The 23,870-nt window shown below is 41.2% G+C and overlaps 1 protein-coding gene across 2 annotated transcripts in view; it reads left to right on the top strand.

Moving 5' to 3' along the window:
• CLN6 (CLN6 transmembrane ER protein) overlaps nt 1–23,870 on the top strand; it is a 61,127-nt gene that overhangs the window by 6,582 nt on the left and 30,675 nt on the right. For both annotated transcript variants that reach the window (XM_030814647.1, XM_030814645.1), the window contains exon 2: nt 12,808–12,975. In XM_030814647.1, coding sequence (XP_030670507.1) covers nt 12,824–12,975 — 152 coding nt within the window. In that variant the 5' untranslated portion in view covers nt 12,808–12,823. The remainder of the gene's footprint in view (nt 1–12,807; nt 12,976–23,870) is intronic.

Below are 23,870 nucleotides of genomic sequence, written 5' to 3'. Positions count from 1 at the left end.
TGCACCACTATGCCCAGCTAATTTTTGTATTTTTAGTAGAGACGGGGTTTCACCATGTTGGTTGGCCAGGATGGTCTTAATCTCTTGATCTTGTGATCCGCCCGCCTCAGCCTCCCAAAGTGCTGGGATTATAGGCATGAGCCACTGTGCCCAGCTGGCTTGATTTTTTTTTTTAAGCCACTGATTCAATTTATCCCATAGCTGTTGGACTACTTGGGCTTTCTTTTCTTTAGTAGGAATTTAAGTTTTTTATTTTTCATTGATATATAATAGATGTACATATTTTCAGGGTATATGTGATAATTTGGTACATTCGTATAATCAAATCAGGGCCATTGGGATAGCTGTCACCTTAAATATTTATCTTTTCTTTATGCTAGGAACATTTGAATTATTATCTTCTAGTTATTTTGAAATGTCCAATAGTGGCCAGGTGCAGTGGCTCATGCCTGTAATCCCAGCACTTTGGGAGGCCGAGGTGGGTGGATCACGAGGTCAGGAGTGCAAGACCAGCCTGACCAACATGGTGAAACCCCGTCTGTACTAAAAATACAAAAATTAGCTAGGCCTGGTGGTGCGGGCCTGTAATCCCAGCTACTCGGGAGGCTGAGACAGGATAATCCCTTGAACCTGGGAGGCAGAGGTTTCAGGAGCCGAGATCGCGCCATTGTACTCCAGCCTGGGCAACAGAGTGAGGCTCCGTCTCAAAAAAAAAAAAAAAAAAAAAAAAGAAATGTCCAATAGATTAATGTTAACTACAGTCACCTTATCGAATATCAGGTCTTCTTTCTCCTACCTAACTGTATATTTGTACCCATTAATCAACCTTTCCATCCCCTCACCCGCCCTTACTGTCAATCTACTCTCTAACTTTATGAGATTCACTTTTTAGCTCCCATATGTGAGTGAGAACATGAGATATATTTGTCTTTCTGTGCTTGGCTTCATTCAACATAATGACCTCCAGTTCTATCTATGTTGCTGCAATGACAGAGTTTCATTCTTTTTTATGGCTGAACAGTATTCAATTGTATATCTATACCACATTTTATTTATCTATACATTCAATTGATGGGCACTTAGGTTGATTCCGTATTTTGGTTATTGTGAATAGTGCTGCAGCAAACATGGGAATGCGAATCTTCAATATATCAATTTCCTTTCTTTTGGATACATACCCAGTGGTGGAATTGCTGGATCATATGGTAGTTCTATTTTTAGCTTTTTGAGGAACCTCCATATTGCTTTGCATAGCAGCTGTAGTAATTTACATTCCCACCAACAGTGTTTGAGAGTTCCCCTTTCTCCACGTCCTTACCAGCCTCTGTTATTCCTTGTCTTTTTGATAAGTCATTCGAACTGGTCTAAGATAATATTTCATTGTGGCTTTGATTTGCATTTTCCTGATGATTAGTGATGTTGAGCATTTTTTAAAATACCTGTCAGCCATTTGTATTTTTTTTTTTTTTTTTACAAATGTCAATTCAGATCTTTTGCCCATTTTTTAATTGAATTTTTTTGTTGTTGTTGGTTTTGCTATTGAGTTGTTTGAGCTCCTTACATATTCTGGTTATTAATCCCCCTTGTCATATGGATAGTTTGCAAATATTTTCTCCTATTCTTTGGGCTATCTCCTCTTAGTTGATTGTTTCCTTTACTGTGCAGAAGATTTTTAGCTTGATGTAATCCCATTTGTCTATTTTTGGTTTTGTTGTCTGTGCCTTTGAGGTCTTACACAAAAAAATCATTGCCCTGACCAATGTCCTGGAGCATTTCCCCAAGGTTTTCTTCTAGTAGTTTCACAGTTTTAGGTCTTCGATTTTTTTTTTTTTTTTTTTTTTTTTTTTTGAGATGGAGTCTCACTCTGTCACCCAGGCTGGAGTGCAGTGGCCCAATCTCGGCTCACTGCAAGCTCCACCTCCAGGTCCACTCCATTCTCCTGCCTCAGCCTCCCGAGTAGCTGGGACTACAGGTGCCCGCCACCACGCCTGGCTAATTTTTTTGTAGTTTTTTTTTTTTAGTGGAGACGGGGTTTCACCGTGTTAGCCAGGATGGTCTCGATCTCCCGACCTCATGATCCGCCCGCCTCAGCCTCCCAAAGTGCTGGGATTACAGGCATGAGCCACTGCACCCAGCCTAGGTCTTAGATTTAAGTCCTTGGTTTATTTTGATTTGATTTTTGTGTATGATGAGAGATAGGAGTATAGCTGATTCTTCTGCATATGGTTATTTCATTTTCACAGCCCCATTTATTGAAAAGAGTATCCTTTCCCCATTGTATATTCTTGGCACATTTGTTGAAAATGAATTGGCTACAAATGCATTTATTTATATCTGGATTCTCTATTCTGTTCCATTAGTCTATGTTTTTATGTCAGTAACATGCTAGTTTGGTTCCTATAGCTTTGTAGTATATTTTGAAATCAGTTAGTATGATACTTCCAGATTTGTTCTTTTTTTTGAGACTGAGTTTCACTCTTAGTGCCCAGGTTGGAGTGCAATGGCACGATCTCAGCTCACTGCAACCTACACCTCCCAGGTTCAAGTGATTCTCCTGCCTCAGCCTCCCAAGTAGCTAGGATTACAGGCATGTGCCACCACACCCAGCTAATTTTGTATTTTTAGTAGAGATGGGGTTTTGCCATGTTGGCCAGGCTGGTTTTGAACTCCTGACCTCAGGTGACCCACCCAGCTCAGCCTCCCAAAGTGCTCAGATTACAGGCATAAACCACCATGCCTGACCCAGGTTTGTTCATTTTGCTTAGGATTGCTTTCACTATTCTGGGTCTTTTGTGGTTCCATATGAATTTTAGGATTGTTTTTTCTATTTCTGTTGAGAACATCATTGGTATTTTGATAGCAATTGTATTAAATCTGTAATCTGCTTTGGGTGGAATTATCACTTTAACAACTAACTATTCCAGTCCATGAACATGGAATAGCTTTCCATTTTGCTGTGTCCTCTTCAATTTATTTCTTCAGTGCTTTGTGGTTTTCCTTGAAGAGATCTTTCGCCTCTTCGGTTAAATTTATTCCTAGTTTTTTTTTTTTTTTTTTTGTTGTTGTTGTTGTTGTTTGTTTCTGCAGCTATTATAAATGGACTGCCTTCTTGATTTCTTCCTCTGCTAGTTCATTATTGTATAGAAATGCTACAGATTTTTGTCTGTTGATTTTGTATCCAGCAACTTTACTGCATTTGTTTATCAGTTCTAACAGTTTTTTGGTGGAGTCTAGGTTTTTCTAAATGTAAGATCATGTCTTCTGTGTACAAGTCTAATTTGAATTCTTCCTTTCCAAATTGGATTCTCTTTATTTCTTTCTCTTGCTAATTGCTATGGACAGGACTTCCAATACTATGTTGAATAAAAGTGGAGGTGAGCATCCTTGTTTTGTTCCAGAGCTTAGAACACCTTCCAGTTTCAAGCAATTCTCCTGCCTCAGCCTCCCGAGTATCTGGGATTACAGGCATGCACCACCACACCAGGCTAATTTTTGTATTTTTAGTAGAGACAGGGTTTCATTATGTTGGCCAGGCTGGTCTCAAACTCCTGACCTCAAGTGATCTGCCCACCTTGGCCTCCCAAAGTGCTAGGATTACAGTCATGAGCCACCGTGCCCAGCCCATTTTTAATTTTATTTATTTGGGACTTTTTTCTTAGCCTAGTTAATCGTCTGTTAATTTTGTTTATCTTTTCAAAAAACCAATTTTCATTTCATTGATTTTCTCTGTATTTTAGTCTAATTTCATTTATTTCTTCTCTGATATTTATTATTTCTTTCATTCTAATAATTTCCTTCTAACATATTTGGTTTGTTCTTGTTTTTCTAGTTCCTTGAGGTGCATTGTTAGGTTGTTTATTTGAAGTCTTTCTGCTTTTTTGATGTAGGCATTTATTGCTATAAAATTCCCTCTGAGTACTGCTTTTACCATATCTCATATATTTTGTTATGTTTATTTCCATTTTGATTTGTTTGAAAATTTTTTTTAATTTTCTTCTTAATTTCTTCATTGACCCATTGGTTGTTCAGGAGCAAGTTGTTTAATTTCTATGTGTTTACATAGTTTCTGAGATCCCTGTTATTGATTTCCAGTTTTATTCCACTGCGGCCAGAAAAGATATTTGATATAATTTCTACTTTATTGAATTTGTTCAGACTTGTTTTGTAGCCTAAGATACAGTCTATTTTGGAGAATGTTACACGTGTTTATGAAAACAGTGTGTATTGTGCAGCAGTTGGGTGAAATGTTCTGTAAATGTCAGTTAGGCCTATTTGGTCTAGTGTGTAGTTTAACTCTGATGCTTCTTTGTTGATTTTCTGTCTGGATGATCTGTTTATTACTGAAAAGTGGGGTGTTGAAGTCCCCTACTGTATTGTATTACAGTCTGTCTCTGCCTTTAGGTTTATTCATATTTACTTAATATACTTGGGTGCTCCAGTGTTGAGTGCATAGATACTTATAATTGTTATATCCTCTTGCTAAACTGACCCCTTTATCATTATATATTGATCTTCTTTGTCACTTTTTACAGTCTTTGACTTGTAGTCTATTTTATGTAATATAAGTATAGCTAATCCTGTTCTTTTTTGATTTCCACTTGCATGGAGTATCTTTTTCCATCTCTTCACTTTCAGTCTATGTGTGTCTCTATTGGTAAGTTGGGTTTCTTATTCTTGATTGTGTTCATGTGATATGATAACATATTAGTTAATATCACCCAGCATATAGTTGGGCCTTGTTTATCCATTCAGCCACTGTCTGTCTCTTAATTAGAGAATTGACTGAATTCTCCAATTAAACTTAATAATAACATTGAATAACCCATGTACATTCAGCGTATTATTGATAAGTAAGGACTTACTACTGCCATTTTGTTGCTTATTTTCTGGTTGTTCTGTTTTTTGTTTTGTTTTGTTTTGTTTGAGACAGGGTCTCACTGTGTCACCCAGGCTGGAGTACAGTGGTGCAATCATGGCTCACTGCAACCTCAACTTCCCTCGACTCAGGTGATCCTCCCACCTCAGCCACCCAAGTAGCTGGGACTACAGGAATGTGCTACCACACCCAACTAATTTTTATACTTTTTTTGTAGAGATGAGGTTTCACCATGTTGCCCAGGCTCGTCTCAAGCTCCTGGGTTCAAGCAACCTGCCAGCCTCAGCCTCCCAAAATGCTGGGATGAGAGTCATGAGCCACCACACCTGGCCACCTTTTTATTGTGTCTGTTATAGGTTTTGCATTATGGTTACCATGGTGCTTACAAAAAAACTGATAACTTATTTTAAAGAGAGATAACTTACCTTAGATCACAAAAAAGAGCAGAAATACAGCAAAACCAAAAAAAAAAAAACCTCTGCACTTTAACTCCATCTCCCCACATTTTGACTATTTGTTGTCTCAATTCACATATTTTTATATTGCCTCTCTCTTTCTCTCTATTTTTTTTTTTTTTTTGTCAGAGTCTTGCTCTGTCACCCAAGCTGGAGTGCAATGGTGCAATAGCTCACTGCAACCTCTACCTCCTGGGTTCAAGTGATTCTCCTGCCTCAGCCTCCCAAGTAGGTGGGATTACAGGTGTGCACCACCACACCTGGCTAATTTTTGTATTTTTAGTAGAGACAGCGTTTCACCATGTTGGTCAGGCTGGACTCGAACTCCTGACCTCAAGTGATCCACCCACCTTGGCCTCCGAAAGCGCTGGCATGAACCACTGTGCCTGGCCGCCATTGCCTATCTCTTAACAGGTTGCTGTAGCTACTACTGTTTTTGATAGATTTCTCTTCTAGGCTTTATATTAGAGTTATGAGTGAATTTTACATCTTAGTTAGAGTATTGGAGTATTCTGGGGTTGTCTTTGTACTTAATTTTACCAGTAGGTTTTATGCTTTCAAATGTTTTCTTTTGGCACATTAGTGTTTTTTTCTTTCAGATTGAAGAACTCCATTTAGCATTTCTTTTAAGACGGGTCTGGGGATGGTGAATTCTCTTAGCTTTTGTTTGTCAGAGAAAGACTATCTTTCCTTCATATTTAAAGGATGGCTTTGTTGGATACAGTATTCTTAGATGGCAGTTTTTTTTTTTTCTTTCAGCACTTTGAAAATGCTGTCCCATTCCTTCCTGGCTTTGTTGAAGTCTCGTTGCCAGATGAATTGGAATCCCCTTATATGTTATTTGCTTATTTTATCTTGCTGCTTTTAGGATCCTTTCTGTGTCCTTGACTTTTGAGAGTTTGATTATTATATGCCTTAGGGTAGTCTTACCTGGGCGAAATCTGCTTGGTGTTCTCTGATCTTTCTGTCCTTGGATATTTATAACTTTTTTGAGCTTTGGAAAGTTTTCTGTTATTATTATTATTATTATTTTGCATTAGTGCATCTTTAGTGTTAAAGCTAGTTTTTTTGTTTGTTTGTTTTTTGTTTTTTGGTCTTTTTGAGACAGAGTCTCCCTCTGTCACCCAGGGTGGAGTACAGTGGCCCTATCTTGACTCACTGCAAACTCCGCCTCTCGGGTTCACTCCATTCTCCTGCCTCAGCCTCCCCAGTAGCTGGGACTGTAGGCGCCCGCCACCATGCCTGGCTAATTTTTTTTGTATTTTTAGTGGAGACGGGGTTTCACTGTGTTAGCCAGGATGGTCTTGATCTCCTGACCTTGTGATCCGCCCACCTCGGCCTCCCAAAGTGCTGGGATTACAGGCATGAGCCACCATGCCCGTCCTTTGTGTGTGTGTGTGTGTGTGTGTGTGTGTGTGTGTGTGTTTTTTGAGATAGAGTCTCGCTCTGTCACCCAGGATGGAGTGCAATGGCACAATATCGGCTCACTGCAACCTCTGCCTCCTGGGTTCAAGTGATACTCCTGCCTCAGCCTCCTGAGTAGCTGGGATTACAGGTGCATGCCACCATGCCTGGCTAATTTTTGTATTTTTAGTAGAGATGTGGTTTCACCATGTTGGCCAAGCTGGTGTTGAACCCTTGACCTCAGGTGATCCACCCACCTCGGCCTCCCAAAGCACTGGAATTACAGGCATGAGCCACCGCACCCAGCCAAAGCTAGTTTTTTAAATAAAATTTTATCTCTATCTAGTCTTAACTAGTTTGACCATAAGGTAAGATTTTCATGAACTTTTTAGAACGCTTTACAATTTTCCATCAAACAGCAGATTAATTTTCTAAGAAAACTCTGTTATTCGGAAAAGTAGGCCGAGATTCTGGCCCCATATCAGTATGATTTTAGTGTTTTAACCTAAGGAAAAAAAGCTAAATAATTCCTTTTAAATCTTAGCCAACTTGTTTATACTCACAGAATTTTAAAAGGGTTTTACAAACCCTTTTCACTTTGCTTAAACCTTCAATTTTGTTCCATTACTCTTTTAGGTTAAGACAATGTTTAAAACCCTCTGAACTAGACAAAATTACATTCCCTTTAACAAAAACCATATTCCTATGACTTCTTACAATCTTTTACCAAAAGCACATTCCCCATACACCTTGTATGTAAAACTGTTTCTCCAGTCGTCTCAACTACATATTACAATGTTAACGCTTAGCAACTTTTATTTTTAGTGAAAAACCTGGTAAGTAAGCAATTTCAATTATGTACTGGGGTGGAACTTAGGACATTAGACAGAAATGAAGATAAGGTCTGACTGTTAGCATAGCTGGTGGGCATGGCTCTTCATATGTCCCCAGGCCTTACCTATCATCTAATGCTCCAAAGTAGGTAAATCAAACAATTTTCAAAAGTCAAAGAAACAGTTTGACCTTAAAGCATTTAGCAAGTCTGATATCTGACCTTAATTTAAACCAAATGTCTACACTTTCAAGACATTTTATTTTATTATTATTTTTTTTTGAGACAGAGTCTCGCTCTATCGCCCAGGCTGGAGTGCAGTGGCGCAATCTCGGCTCACTGCAAGCTTCGCCTTCCGGGTTCACACCATTCTCCTGCCTCGGCCTCTCCGAGTAGCTGGGACTACAGGTGCCCGCCACCACGCCCGGCTAATTTTTTGTATTTTTAGTAGAGACGGGGTTTCACTGTAGTCTCGATCTCCTGACCTCGTGATCCGCCTGCCTCGGCCTCCCAAAGTGCTGGGATTACAAGCGTGAGCCACCGCGCCTGGCCAAGACATTTTATTTTACCAATAATCTTAAAAACTGTCTTTATTTCCAAAAGGTTACTAAAGTCACATGAACAAAAAGGCATTACAGTTTCTATTTTTCTGGCAAAATATTTTATTTAAGCACTTATTTTTCTTTTCCTTATTTATTTATTTACTTATTTAGAGATGGAGTCTTGCTATGTCGCCCAGGCTGGAGTGCAGTGGTGTGATCTTGGCTCATTGCAACCTCTGCCTCCTGGGTTCAAGCAATTCTCCTGTCTCAGCCTCCTGAGTAGCTGGGATTACAGGCATGTGTCACCATGCCTGGCTAATTTTTGTATTTTTAGTAGAGACGGGGTTTCACCATGTTGGCCAGGCTGGTCTCGAACTGCTGACCTCAGGTGATCCACCCACCTCGGCCTCCCAAAGTGCTGAGATTATAGGTGTGAGCCACCATGCCCAGCCTAAGCGCTTATTTTTCTATGCAAATTAATTAGAGCTCTTATATATATAAACAAACAATACATATAAATACACAGGCAGACAGAAGATTCAGCACTTGTAAAATTTGTCATTTGCCAGTTTCTTAATTGGATGTCTGGCTTCAGGGTGGAGCCCTTGGAGGAACAGGGCTGGGAAAGCATGCATTTCTAGGGCCAAATAAGCAGCAAATAAGCAGTTGAAGGCAAAGACAGATCCCCAAAATTAAGGGTGCCATTTTATACTGGATCCTGGATCCCCCACAGGAGGGAAATACTGTGGGACAGGATAGTGCAGTGCTTCTACCCTGCATTCCATTCAAGGAAACCCAAAGCCAATCAGCCCATTTTGTAATCGGCCCATCTCTCACGGGAGTCTCATCTCCCAGTAGGGGGCAGGGATGTCTCCTTATCTTCCAGGTGGCCAAGATCTTGCGTCTCTGATCCAGGTGTGCAGAGTCAAGTATCCCTCCATAACTACTATTAGCCATCCCCTAAAGTGTATTTCCTACGTAGTTATCATAATGTGAAGTAATTTATGATACCCCCAAAACTCAAAACCATCGGATAACACAATGCAAAACAGAACAGAGCCTTTGATTTTGAGAGGGATCTATCTGCTTTTAATTCCTGGGGTTTCATGAGGAAAACAGAAGTTTTTTCCCAAAACGAGGTCTGTGGCGCCTCCTCTGTTTTTCCCAAGGAGTCCCAGGCTACCAGAAGTTAGGGCCTCTCATGTGTGCATTAAGAGTGGCAAGACAAAAAAAAAAAAAAAAGGAGAAAAATAATTCAGTCGACTGAGAAGAAAAAACCTTTTTCCAGAAAAACAAGTTCCAAGAAGAGAAAAACATAAAAGCCTTTAAATGTATCTATAGCTTGTTTATCCACTTTAAAATTATGCTTTTAACCATAGTGCTCTTTAAAAAAATCCTTTCAAATCTCATATTACTTGACTTTAGCCATGACAAGTGGCCAGTATTTCCAACCTCTGAACTTTACCAAAGGTAACATCCTAGGTGCCTCAAAGACATGGTAAGCAGTTTCTTTTTTTACAAGATTTAGAATCTCCACAAAGTAGTTCAGAGAAAGGAAAATTCAAGAGAGGAAATCAGAAGCTAACTATGGGGGACAAAAACTCAACAAATGGCAAAGTTACACAAATAACAAACCAGAAAGGAATCATTCCAGAAGCCAACAATTGAACCCAGGCCACCACTGTCAAAAGATAAAGCCTCAGCTACTGAGCTATACAGCATTGGGCAGTTTCTATTGCGCCAATTTCAAGCTTGCAAGGCTTTTAACTGCTCAGGAAAAATTTTTAGGACTAACTATGACATGAACCCCAAAATTCCTGTCCTCTGGATGGCGGAAACCAAGAGAAAGTATCCACACATGGTTATAAGGTTAAGCTCTTAAGGACACAAAACAAGACAAGAATTTCATCCTGTATTGATTTCAGGGAACTGTAGCAAGGTTTGGAACTGACCAGCCTGCCAAGCTGGCTTGAAAAGTGGGCTTATAGGGGTCCTAAACCCACATTCTATCCTGTGATACCCCTCTCTCCACTACAGAACACAGAAAGACAAATTCTTAGCACAAAGTACAGCAGATTTGCTACAGCCTAAGATTAGTCTCACAAATCCTTTTTTCTATTAACCAAACCCTTGCAGAGGAGACCAATAGTTTACTGTTTTACCCAGACAGCGAAAGAGAGACCAGAAACTTGGCTGGTAAGAATTTCTTACCCTTTTTACTGGCATACCAGGTTTCTGGGTTCCCTTTTTCTGCAGCTTCCAGAACGGAGTGGCTTCTGATGACCCTGCTCACTTGTGCTATAGCTGTCGGTTCAGGCCACTTCATAAGAGAAAAATCACTCTTTGCTGTTTTATGGAACCATAGGCAAAATTCTTAATTTGCAAGATGCTGCCCAACGGGCTGCATGGGGAACCGAATTGACATTTTCCATCCCAGCAAAACACACATAACAAAACGAACGTTAGTCACCTCATTCAGCACCCAATATCAGCCTGGCAAAGCTCAATCTTTTTCCTGTTGCTCCCTGTTTCTGATCCACTCCAGGTGGGGAGGGACAACCTCCAAATGGTAATTCACAATGGGGTCTTTGGGCAAGGCAAAGAGCAGACAGTCACCCCAAGAAACAGGTCTGTTGAGCCTTCTTTAGGGCACATCGAATGTGACTAGACAAATAAGGAGGGTTCTGAGTTAGACCTGCTGGACTTCCATCAGCAACCCCTCCGAGATCCCTTCCACATATACAAGCACACACAAAGATGAGACAGAGAGAAGGCCTCCAAATCAGATCCCTAACCAAGAACTCCAAGAGTATCCCTTCCAAACTATCCTCCTATTCTCCGTCTGAGAAACCGTCTTGAAATCTTCCTGACTGAGAAGTCTCCCAAACCAGGATTCTTCCTACTAGTTAGAAAGAGTCAACTGAGAGCCCCCAGGAGCCAAACAGACACCCCACAATGAGGCTACAGACACAGACACCCCATGGTGGAGCTACAAACAGACACCCCCCAATAGGGCTACAGACACCCCACCATAGGGCTATAAACCCAGTCAGGAAAAGGAAGGAGGCGTTGGCAGCACCTAGGATACTCACCAATCCAAACACCCCGCAATGGGGCTACAGAGAGACACCCCACCATGGGGCTACACAGACACCCTGTGATAGGGCTACTGTTAAGGGATGTCTCCCCATGACTACTTCTCCATTGATGCGCCTTGGGTCAGCAGCACCCCCCCAGTAGAGAGATTACCAGAGTCAGCCCCCAGTCCAAGAGAACTAGGTGGCCGCTTGGGCTGGCTTCTGGATCCATTGCTGGAGGGGGGGCCACCAAACCACAGGCAGGTAGACACAAGGGCAATCCCCGTAAGGCCCACCAAATTTGTAAACACCCAAGGGGTTCAACTTGCCTGCTGCCTATACAGAGCCGATTCATCAAGACAAGGAAATTGCAATAGGGAAAGGGTAATTTACGCAGAGCTGGCTGTGCAGGAGACCAGAGTTTTATTATTACTCAAATCAGTCTCCTTATTATTTATTTAAGTAAGCTTTGTACCCCTTGTTCTTGCTCAACTCCCTCTTGAACACCAATAATTATTAGATTTGGTCTTTTGAGGCAATTTCCTATATCTTGTAGGCAATCTTCATTCCTTTGTATTTTTTTTTTCTTTTTTCTCCTCCTTTTCAAATAGCCTATCTTTGAGCTTACGGATTCTTTCCTCTGCTTGATCCATTCTGCTGTTGAGAGTCTCTAATGAATTTTTTGATTTAGCAAATGCATTTCTCAGTTCCAAGATTTGATTTTTTAAAATTTCAATATCTTTGTTAAATTTAATAAATTCTGAATTGATTTCCTGTATTATCTTGTAGATCACTGAGTTTCCTTAAAACTGCTATTTTAAATTCTTGGTCAGAGAGCTCACATACTGCCATCTTCTTCATCACTGGTTCCATGCTTTGTCTGTTTGGGGTGGTCATGGTTTCCTGTTTCCTGTTGTTTCTTGTGGATTTACATCTTTGCATTGAAGGATTATTTATTTATTCTAGTCTTCTCTATGTGGCCTGTTTTGCTTTTTATTGGGTATGTTTGCTTATAGAGTCTTTGTAATATACTGCTGAATTTCTTATTTGTTTGTTTGTTTTCCACTAGGTCGCTGCCTCCTTTTTGGCACTAGATGATTTCTTACGCCCAGGTTTGCCTTGGCTCAATAAACAACTGGAACACTGAAGTTCCAAATGGGGGAGGTCCCAGAGCAGACATCCTGGCAGTATGGACAGGCTGGCTAGGGATTCGTGCTCAGGTGACCTGTGGAATGCAACTGCTACAGTGTGGTGCTGCTAAACAGCCACTCTGATTTGGTGTCTTCTTTGGCCGAGTTACAGAACAGTGTTTCTAGGGCTAGGGATAGTATCCTCACCTCTGTCCTTGGTCTCTCAGTGTCCTCAGAGATATTTCTTCCTTCAGGCAATCATGATGCTTCCCATGGGTTGAGGCAGAGGCAAGGTCTCCTGCCAGTAAACCCACAGTGGTGGGAAAGCTAGTCGTCTACCTCAATCTCATTTTTTCTAGTGTAGAAATCATGAGTCAGGGGAAATTGCCCACGCACTTGGTGTTAGGCAGATCAGGGAGGGGAGTCATGGATATAGAAATCCATTTATCTTACTGACTGCTCAGAGCTTTTTCACTTCTCTATTACTCCAGGAACTGCCTCATCCTCATGTTTGGATTCTGGAATGTTGCTGGCATAGTGCTGATCATCTCAGCACTGTGTATTTGTTTTTGGTTTTCTGTGGGAAGGAATGTAGCCAGCTTGCTTCTACACCACCAGTTTTGGACTGGAAGTCTCCAAGCTTTCTTGATGCAGCTTTGGTAAGTTATATGTTTTTAGAAATGTTTCCCTTTCTAATAAATTTTCAAATTTACTAGCATAATGTTATTTATGGCATGTTTATCTTTTTCATCTCTTCCATATTTGCAGCTTTCTTCTGTTCTTCATTCATATTCTTGCTTATTTGTGAATGCTACTGTCTTTTTTTTTTTTTTTTTTTTTGTGTGTGTGTGTGTGTGTGAGATGGAGTCTCCCTCTGTCGCCCAGGCTGGAGTGCAGTGGTGCGATCTTGGCTCACTGCAACCTCCACCTCCAGGGTTCAAGCGATTCTCCTGTCTCAGCCTCCTGAGTAGCTGGGATTACAGGCATGTGTCACCATGCCTGGCTAATTTTTGTATTTTTAGTAGAGACGGGGTTCCACCATGTTGGCCAGGGTGGTCTCGAACTCCCAACCTCAAGTGATCTGCCTCTCTCAGCCTCCCAAAGTGCTGGGATTACAGCCGTGAGCCACCGCGCCCAGCTCTGTCCCCTTTTTTTTAAAGGAATCTTGCCCAACATTTATCTATTTTATCTGGCCCTCCCCTGGCTTGTTATTTTATTTTATTTATATATGTATTTATTTAGACACAGTCTCGCTCTGTTACCCACGCTGCAGTGCAGTGGCACGATCTCAGCTCAGGGCAACCTCTGCTTCCTGGGTTCAAGCAATCCTTCCGCCTCAGCTTCCCAAATAGCTGGGATTACAAGCATGTGCCACTATGCCCAGATAATTTTTTTTGTATTTTTAACAGAGACAGGGTTTCACCATGTTGGCCAGGCTGGTCTCAAACTCCTGACCTCAAGTGATCCACCTGCCCTGGCCTCCCAAAGTGCTGGGATTACAGGCATGAGCCACTGTGCCTGGCCTGGCCTTGGCTTGTTGATCATCTGTATTGTATGTTTGTTTTCTGTTTCATTATTTTTTCCTTTATATTTATTATCTCTTTCCTTATGCTTTCTTTGGGTTTATTCTGTTGGGAGTTTTTTTCTTCTTACAGTGAAGCCTAGCTTATTAATTTTCAGTCTTTTTTCTTTTCTAATGAAAGCAGCTAAAGCTATAAATTTCCCTGAATTACTATTTTTCCTGCATCCATAAGTCCTGATATGTGTAATTTTTATCATTGTTTCTGTTCAACTTTTTCTTTTATGATTTCTTACTTGACTTATAAGTTATTTAGAAGTGTACTTCCTAATTTCCAAAACCTAGTGGATGTGTCACTTATCTTTCTTTTATGCACTTCTAATTTGGTTGCTTAAGTTAAATCTATGATTGCAGGTTATAAAATGTGGTTTATGTAAATCAGATTCTTGAAATTTGTTGAGGCTGGTTTTATGGCCTTTTATATGGTAAATTTTTAAAAATATTCCAAGTGTCCTTGAAAAGAATGTCTGTTCCTTGATTGTTGAATGCAGGGTAATTTATTCACTAAATTCACTAAATTAAGCTAGTGAATTGTGTTATTCAAATCTTTCTTGACTTATCAATAATTGGGAGCATTGTATTGAAATACCCCACTATGTTTGTGGATTAGTCAATTTCATTTCATAATTCTATAAATTTTTATTTTATATATTTGGATGCTATTTTAGTAGGTACCCACAACTTTAGAACTATTATATCTTCCTGATAAATAAAACCTTTTATCATTGTATAAAGTCCTTATTTATCTCTTATAGTCTATTTTGGTCAAATCACAATATAGTTACGCCAACTTTCTTTTAACTTTAGGTTGGCACAAAAGTAATAGCAAAAACCACAATTTCTTTTTCACCAACCTAACAGTATTGCTTGTTATATCTTTTTTCATCATTTTACTTTCATCTTTTCTGTGTCCTTTTATTTTAGGTATGTCTATTTTTTTTTAATTTAGGTCTAAGAATGTGTCTTTTAGTTTATTGTTTAGTCCATTTATACTTATTGTGATTACTGATATATTTAGATTTTTACCATACTCTTTTTTGGCTTTCCATTTGTTTTCCTTTTTTAAACTTTTTTTTTTCCTTTTTCTTCTACATTGGGTTTTTGTTTTCTTATTCTATTTTACTTTTTACTGGTATGGAAGTTACACATTTTCTGTTTTTAGTGATTACCCGTGAAATTTTACCATGTACATTTAACAATGTCTAAAGTGAAAAAATACCTGAAACTTCTCTAAGAAGAATACAAAGAACTTAGAACAGTCTAACTCTCCCCACCAACCTCAGGCCTCCTTCCCCATCTATAAATATTATTGTCCAGTATTTGTTTCTGTCCTTTTTTAACCCCACAAATTATACACCATCATCACCTTTCATTAGAAGTTTTTGCAGACAATTTTTGGAATTATTTACATACTTAATAATTTATTTGCTCATCATTCTTTCTTGCATTGCAATGATAAGTTATATATTTTTAGAAATGTTTCCCTTCTTCTGCGATCATTTTCCTTCCTCCTAAAATATATCTTCCAGAAATTGTTTTAGTTAAGGCCTGTTAGTGGTAAAATCTCGGTTTTATTCTGAAATGTTCCTATTTCACCTTCACGTTTCTATTTTACATGCATTTTTGAAAGACAGTTTTGCTGGCACACAATTCTGGGTTAACTTTCTCTTAACACTTTGAAGATATTTTTCTGTCTTCTAAATTCACTGTTGCTGCCACCATATAGTTTTTGTTTCTTTGTAAACAAGGTTTCTTTTCTCTCTGGCTACTTTTAAGATCTTTGCTTTTGGAGCTCTGTGGTTTCTCTACACCATGTCCAGATGTGGGTTTCTTTCTTTTTTTTTCTGAGCAGAGTCTCACTCTGTTGCCAGCTGGAGTGCAGTGGCGCGATCTGGGCTCACTGCAACCTCCGACTCCCTGATTCAAGTGACTCTCCTGCCTCAGCCTCTCGAGTAGCTGGGATTACAGGCATGCACCACCACACCCAGCTAAGTTTTGTATTTTTAGTGGAGATAGGGTTTCACCATGTTGCCCAGGATGGTCTCAATCTCCTGACCTCGTGATCTGCTTGCCTTGGCCCTCCCAAAGTGCTGGGATTACAGGCGTGAGCCACTTCTTTTTTTTTTTTTTTTTTTTTTGAGACAGAGTCTTGCTCTGTCACCCAGGCTGAAGTGCAGTAGCATGATCTTAGCTCACTGCAACCTCTGCCTCCCGGGTTCAAGCGATTCTCCTGCCTCAGCCTCCCGAGTAGCTGGGACTACAGGCACCCGCCACCACGCTCAGCTAATTTTTTTATTTTCAGTAGAGACGGGGTTTTGCCATATTGGCCAGGCTGGTCTCAAATTCCTCACCTTGTGATCCCCCCGCCTCAGCCTCCCAAAGTGCTGGGATTACAGGCATGCACCACCATGCCGGGCTGTGAGGCACTTCTTGATGTATGTTGTCTTTATCTGTGGGTTCATGTCTTTTATTAGATCTGGAAATTCTTATCCAGTAGTTAGCTTTTCAAATATTGCTTCTCTCTTATTCTCTCTACTCTCTCCTTCTGGGATTCTGATTGGATATTTTTTAGACTTTCTCACTCTACCCTTTCTTCTCTTAACTCTTCCTTCATGTTTGTCATCTCCTTAACAACCTCTGCTGCATTTTAGGTAATTTTCTCAATCTGTCTTCTGGTTTACCAATTCACTGCTCAGCTTTATTTAATCTATTGTTTAGCCTGTCCATTGAGTTTTTGTTATTGTTGTTTTGTTTTGTTTCATTTTGTTTTTAGAGATGGGGTCTCTGTTGCCCAAGCTGGAGTTCGGTGTCACAGTCATGGCTCACTGCAGCTCCGACCTTTTGGGCTCAAGGGATCCCTCCAGCTTCAGCTTCCTCAGTAGCTGGAACTATAGGAGCATGCCACAACAGCGGCTAATTTTTTAATTTTTTTTTTTTTTAAAGATGGGGTCTCGCTATATTGCCCAGGCTGGTCTTGAACCCCTAGCCTCAAGTGATCCTCCCACCCTGCCTCCCAAAGTGCTGGGATTACAGGTATGAGCCATTGTGCCTGGCCTCCATTCAGTTTTAATGTCAACAAATTGTTAAGCTCTGAAATTTCTATTTGCTTGTTTTTCAGATATGTCTGATTGGTTGCAAAGGTCTTTGCCTTATTTTCTTAAATAATAGCTTTATTGAGATATAATTCACATGTCATAAAATTCACCCTTTTAAAGTATATAATTTAGTGGTTTTTAGTATATTCACAGAAGTTGTGAAGTCATTACCACTATTTAATTCCAGAACATTTATACCAACCCAAAGAGGAATCCTGTAACCATTAGCCATCACTATCAACTTCCTTCTGTCCCCATTATGTCTACTTTCTGTCTCTGTAGATTTGCCTATTCTGGACATTTCATATAAATGGCCTAATACAGCATATGGCCTTTTATGACTTGCATTTTTCACTTAGCATAATGTTTCCAAGGTTGAACCATGTTACATCAGTACTTAGTGCCTTCTTATAGCTGTATAATAGTCCACTGAATTTGTATACCATAATTTATTTATTTACAAGTTGATGGATTTTGGGGTTGTTCTCACTTGTTGGCTATTATGAATAATGCTCCTATGAACATTCGTGTGTAAGTTTTTCTGTGGACTTTTTTTTCAGATCTCTTGGTCCTATACCTAGAAGTGGAGTTGCTGGGTCATGTACTAACTCTGTATTTAACAGTTTGAGGACCTGCTGGACTGTTTTCCAATTGGCTGTGCCATTTTATAATCCTGCCAGGAATATATGAAAGTTCCAATTTGTCCACATCTTCACCAACATGTGTTGTTTGTTTTCTTCATCCCTTGCTTATTCCTGTGATACCATGTTTTATTTATTTAAACATTTCCTACCTAGTTATTTTAAATCTGCTATTCAATCATTTCTTTTTTTTTTCCTTTTATTTATTTATTTATTTTTTTATTTTTATTATACTTTAGGTTTTAGGGTACATGTGCACAATGTGCAGGTTTGTTACATATGTATCCATGTGCCATGTTGATTTCCTGCACCCATTAACTCGTCATTTAGCATTAGGTATATCTCCTAATGCTGTCCCTCTCCCTTCCCCCCACCCCACAACAGTCCCTGACATGTCACAGACACTTCTCAAAAGAAGACATTTATGCAGCCAAAAAACACATGAAGAAATGCTCATCATCACTGGCCATCAGAGAAATGCAAATCAAAACCACAGTGAGATACCATCTCACACCAGTTAGAATGGCCACCATTAAAAAAGCAGGAAACAACAGGTGCTGGAGAGGATGTGGAGAAATAGGAACACTTTTACACTGTTGGTGGGACTGTAAACTAGTTCAACCATTGTGGAAGTCAGTGTGGCGATTCCTCAGGGATCTCGAACTAGAAATACCATTTGACCCAGCCATCCCATTACTGGGTATATAGCCAAAGGGCTATAAATCATGCTGCTATAAAGACACATGCACACGTATGTTGATTGTGGCACTATTCACAATAGCAAAGAGTTGGAACCAACCCAAATGTCCAACAACGATAGACTGGATTAAGAAAATGTGGCACATATACACCATGGAATACTATGCAGCCATAAAAAATGATGAGTTCGTGTCCTTTGTAGGGACATGGATGAAACTGGAAAACATTATTCTCAGTAAACTATCGCAAGGACAAAAAACCAAACACCGCATGTTCTCACTCATAGGTGGGAATTGAACAATGAGAACTCATGGACACAGGAAGGGGAACATCAATCATTTCAATAACCAAAAAGCTTAGGGCTCTAAATGTGTTATTTTTTGTCATCTGCTCCCAATCATGGTGGCTTGTTTTCTTCTGTGTTTGATACATTCCTGGAGAAATGCAAGGAAGGACTTTTGTTTCATTCATTGCTATATTCCCATTATCTGGAACCAGGCTGAAATGTAACAGGTGCTTAACAAATCATTGTTGAATGAATAAATGAGTTCCAAGGACCTAAGCAGAAGAGTAAACCCCAAATAGCATGCACATTTGCTTCTTCCGGGTACCAGGGTATTGACAGATATAGAGCTATGTTAGCCTCTGTCAGTCAGTGTCTGGTTAGGAAAACAGAAGCCCTGTGCCCTGTGTATTCCAAATGTATCCATCTGTGTCCGAACAAAGGACAGAAACTACAATGATTTAAACAAATGAAATTTAACATAAAGAAGCCAGGCGCAGTGGCTCACACCTGTAATCCCAGCACTTCCGGAGGCCGAGGCAGGTAGATCACTTGAGGTCACGAGTTTGAGACCACCCTAGCCTACATGGTGAAACCCCATCTCTACTAAAAATACAAAAAAAAAAAAATTAGCCGGGCATGGTGGTGCATACCTGTAATCCCAGCTACTTGGGAGGCTGAAGCAGGAGAATCACTTGAACCCAGGAGGCAAAGGTTGTGTTGAGCCAAGATCATGCCACTGCACTCCAGCCTGGGCGACAGAGCAAGACTCTGTCTAAAAAAAAAAATATATATATATATATCGATTAATCGATGATTAAAAAGTAACTACAAGATGTCAAGAGAACTATAGGGCTAAGAGAAACTACCTAAGTAGGGCAAACTTTGAGAGGGCCTCCCTCCCCAGAGCTGGGGTTCAGACCTCATTGGAGATGTGGTTGCTGCCCACTGAACGGCAGAGAAGTTCACAAGGTGGCCTGGCCCAGAGCTTGTCCTCAGTCACTGGACAGGAAAGAAACAACCTTCTGGGGCCCAGGTGACAATCAGATAGGGGAGCATGCAGATACAGAGAAGGAGTTAAGGCACCACTGGGGATGGGAGGCCTGAAGCAGCCACTGTCCATGTTGGAGGGCCACAGGCAGGTGACTACCAGGCCGGGCTGAGGCTTTGAGGTCACCGAGGGACTGTGTCCTGGATGCTTGACTGGGATTACACCACCGGACGGCCTCTCACCCTCACCAGTCATCGAAGATACAGTGCCAGAGCCAGCAGGAGAAGCGTCTTCCTCCCCTAAATGGCCCTCCGGGGCCTTCTACTGAAAAGAATTGTTATGCTCACCATAAGGAGATACGTTTAAAGGAATTTTGCCCATTATCACAGAACAGGTATTAAAAAGTGAATTTGGAAACAAGAGGCAAGAAATATATCATTAGCATGCCAAGTACCTAGGTTCTGGATACAGGGAAACAGAGCTTTATACAACCATTGGGAGGCTGGGGGAGCAAAGGTAATGGAGCCTTCCGCGGCACTTAGTCGGCAGCACCCGAGTGGGTGGAACTCAAGGGCTTGCTCTGAGGCCACTCTAATCTCAAGGGCCTCCGGGAGGCTCCCACCCACTCACTCAGCTTGCAACACTACTGCAGGTGACAATCAAGAAGCACACCCAGAAGGTGCAGCGAATGCGTGTCTGTCTATGCGTCCGCCTGCGGCACCTGTGCAAAGTTGCGGCACCTGTGCAAAGTTGCGCCCTCTCCCTTTCGCCTGCATTCCAGATCTCTCACAAGGGCTTCTCGTTTGCAGGTTCTGCGGAAGCCCCACGTGGCAGAGGATTCTGGGAAATGTAGTTCCCGCCTTCTCTGCGACGCCGAGGAGACCTCAGAAGGGGATGGCAGTGACAATACGCAGTCCCTTAGAGATACTTAAGCTTATGTGGAGTCTTGGGTCAAATCCCCCCACGTCGTCACTGGCCCCAGGGCAGGCCCAGTAGCAGCCGACGTGAGCCTTTGCCCTGAAGGCAGCCCGACCTTTCCTTTGCGCTCCTTGGCTCCCTACCGCAGTCTCAGCGCCACAGCTTTGTTGTTGTTGGTTTGATTTTAGTGGTGGGGAACCGAGCAATGCATTAAAAGCATTTTTTGGGGGGCGGGGGGAATCTGGGTGCGGTGGTTCACGCCTGTAATCCCAGCACTTTGGGAGGCCGAGGCAGGAGGACTGCTTGAGGCCAGGAGTTCCAGACCAACCTGCGCAACGTAGCAAGACCCTATCTCTACCAAAAATGTAAAAATTAGTGAAGCATGATGGCACACGCCTGTACGCAGGAGGCAGAGGTGGGAGGGTGGCTTGAGCCCAAGAGGTCAAGGCTACAGTGACCTATCATCGTGGCAGACAAAGGAAGACCTTGTCTTTTTTTTTTTTTTGGAGACGGAGTCTCGCTCTGTCACCCAGGCTGGAGTGTAGTGGCACGGTCTCGGCTCACTGAAACCTCCGCCTCCTGGTTTCAAGGAATTCTCCTGCCTCAGCCTCCCAAGTAGCTGGGATTACAAGAGCACGCCACCAGGCCAGGCTAATTATTTGTATTTTAGTAGAGACAGGGTTTCCCCATGTTGCCCAGGGTGGTCTCGAACTCCTGAGCTCAGGCAGTCTGCCTGCCTCGGCCTCTCAAAGTGTTGAGATTACAAGCCTGAGCCACCGTGCCTGGCCGAAGACCCCCCCCCCTTTTTTTTTTTTTTTTTTTTTTTTCTTAAATAAAGCATTCCCCTAACCCCACCCCCAGGATCCAGTTGTTAGATGGGGAGGAAGCCCTTCAGATATTTTATTAATAGTTCAATCACTTCCAAAAACAGAAAATCCAGGCTACTTTAAAAAAAATTATTCCCACTCAGAACATTCCTCTAAAGTCAGTGGAGTAATTTTGATTCCACTGCTTGCAACAGGGAAAAAAAAAAAAAACTGAAGAAGTAAATGATTCAAACTTGTGACTGCATCACAGAGGCCTTTGAAGATCTAATGAAAGCTAGGGATTCCCGAAAAATATGTATGTATCCTCAACACATGTGGCATACAATTTCAAGCAGTTCAAAGATCCCTGACACCGATTTGTGGACCCTGTTCATGGAGAGCAAGAACCTGATCAAAAAGAAATGAGGCTGGGCACGGTGGCTCATGCCTGTAATCCCAACATTTTGGGAGGCCGTGGCGGGCAGATCACGTGAGGTCAGGAGTTTGAGACCAACCTGGCCAACATGGCGAAACTTGGTCTCTGCTAAAAAATACAAAAATTAGCCAGGCGCAGTGGTGCGTGCCTGCAGTCCCAGGTACTTGGGAGGCTGAGGCATGAGAATCACTTGAACCTGGGAGGCAGAGGTTGCAGTGAGCCAAGATAGAGCCACTGCACTCCAGCCTGGGTGACACAGCAAGATTCCGTCTCAAAAAAAAAAAAAAAAGAAAAGAAAAAGAAATTAGGAGTTATATACAAAATCTCAGCCTGCATTTCTTTTAATTTCCAACTTTTATTTTAGGTTCAGGGGTACATGTACAGGATGTGCAGGTTTGTTACACAGGTAAATGTGTGCCATGGTGGTTTGCTGCACAGATCATCCCATCATCCAGGTACTAAGCCCAGCATCCATTAGCTATTCTTCCTGATGCTCTCCCTCCTCCTACCCCCTACCCTCCAACAGGCCCCATGTGTCCATGTGTTCTCATCATTTAGCTCCCACTTATGAGAACATGCAGTATTTGGGTTTTTGTTCCTGCATTAGTTTGCTAAGAATAATGGTCTCTAGCTCCATCCATGTCCCTGCAAAGGACATAGTCTCATCCCTTTTTATGGCTGCCTAGTATTTCATGGTGTATTTGTAACACATTTTCTGTAACCAGTATATCATTGATGGGCATTTAGGTTGATTCCATGTCTTTGCTATCGTGAATAGTGCTGCAATGAACATATGCATGCATGTATCTTTATAATAAACACTCCCACCAACAATGTAAAAGCCTTCCTTTTTCTCTACAACCTCATCAGTATCTGTTGTTTTTTGAGTTTTTATAATAGCCATTCTGATTGGTATGAGATGGTATCTCATTGTGGTTTTGATTTGCATTTCTCTAATGATCCATAATGTTGAGCTTTTTTCATATGTTTGTTGGCCACATGTATGTCTTCTTTTGAAAAGTGTCTGTTCATGTCCTTTGCCCATTTTTGGGGTTGTTTTTCTCTTGTAAATTTGTTTAAGTTCCTTTTTTTTTTTTTGAGACGGAGTTTTGCTGTGTTGCCCAGGCTGGAGTGCAGTGGTGCAATCTCGGCTCACTGCAAGCTCCGCCTCCCAGGTTCACGCCATTCTCCTGCCTCAGCCTCCCGAGTAGCTGGGACTACAGGCGCCCACCACCACACCTGGCTAATTTTTTGTATTTTTAGTAGAGACGGGGTTTCACCGTGTTAGCCAGGATGGTCTCGATCTACTGACCTCGTGATCCACCCGCCTCGGCCTCCCAAAGTGCTGGGATTACAGGCATGAGCCACCGCGCCTGGCCTAAGTTCCTTATAGATGCTGGATATTAGAACTTTGTCAGATGTGTAGATTGCAAAAATTTTCTCCCATTCTGTAGGTTGTCTGCTTACTGTGTTGATGGTTTCTTTTGCTGTGCAGAAGCTCTTTAGTTTAATTAGATCCCATTTGTCAATTTTTGCTTTTGTTGCAATTGCTTTTGGCGTCTTCGTTGTGAAATCTTTGCCTGTGCCTATATCCTGGATGGTATTGCCTAGGTTTTCTTCCAGGGTTTTTATAGTTTTGGGTTTCACATTTAAGTCTTTAATCTGTCTTAATTTTTGTATATGGTGTAAGGAAGGACTCAGTTTCAATTTTCTGTATTTGGCTAGCCAGTTCTCCCAGCACCATTTATTAAGTAGGGAATCCCTTCTCCATTGCTTTTTTTTTGTCAGGTTTTTAAAGATCAGATGGTTGTAGGTGTGAGGTCTTATTTCTGGGTTCTCTATTCTGTTCCATCAGTCTATGTGTCTGCTTTTGTATCAGTACCATGCTGTTTTGGTTACTGTAGCCCTGTAGTATAGTTTGAAGTCAGATAGCGTGATGCTTCCAGCTTTGTTCTTTTTTCTTAGGATTGTCTTGGCTGTTTGAGCTATTTTTTTGGTTCCATATGAATTTTAAAATAGTTTTTACTAATTCTGTGAAGAATGTCAATGGTAGTTTAATGGAATATCATTGAATCCATAAATTGCTTTGGGCAATATGGCCATTTT

The sequence above is a fragment of the Nomascus leucogenys genome, chromosome 6 (assembly GCF_006542625.1).
Source record: "Nomascus leucogenys isolate Asia chromosome 6, Asia_NLE_v1, whole genome shotgun sequence".
In the NCBI taxonomy this organism is placed as follows: Eukaryota; Metazoa; Chordata; class Mammalia; order Primates; family Hylobatidae; genus Nomascus; species Nomascus leucogenys.
Note: the sequence above shows the minus strand (reverse complement) of the source record. Positions and strands in the feature narration are given on the sequence as shown.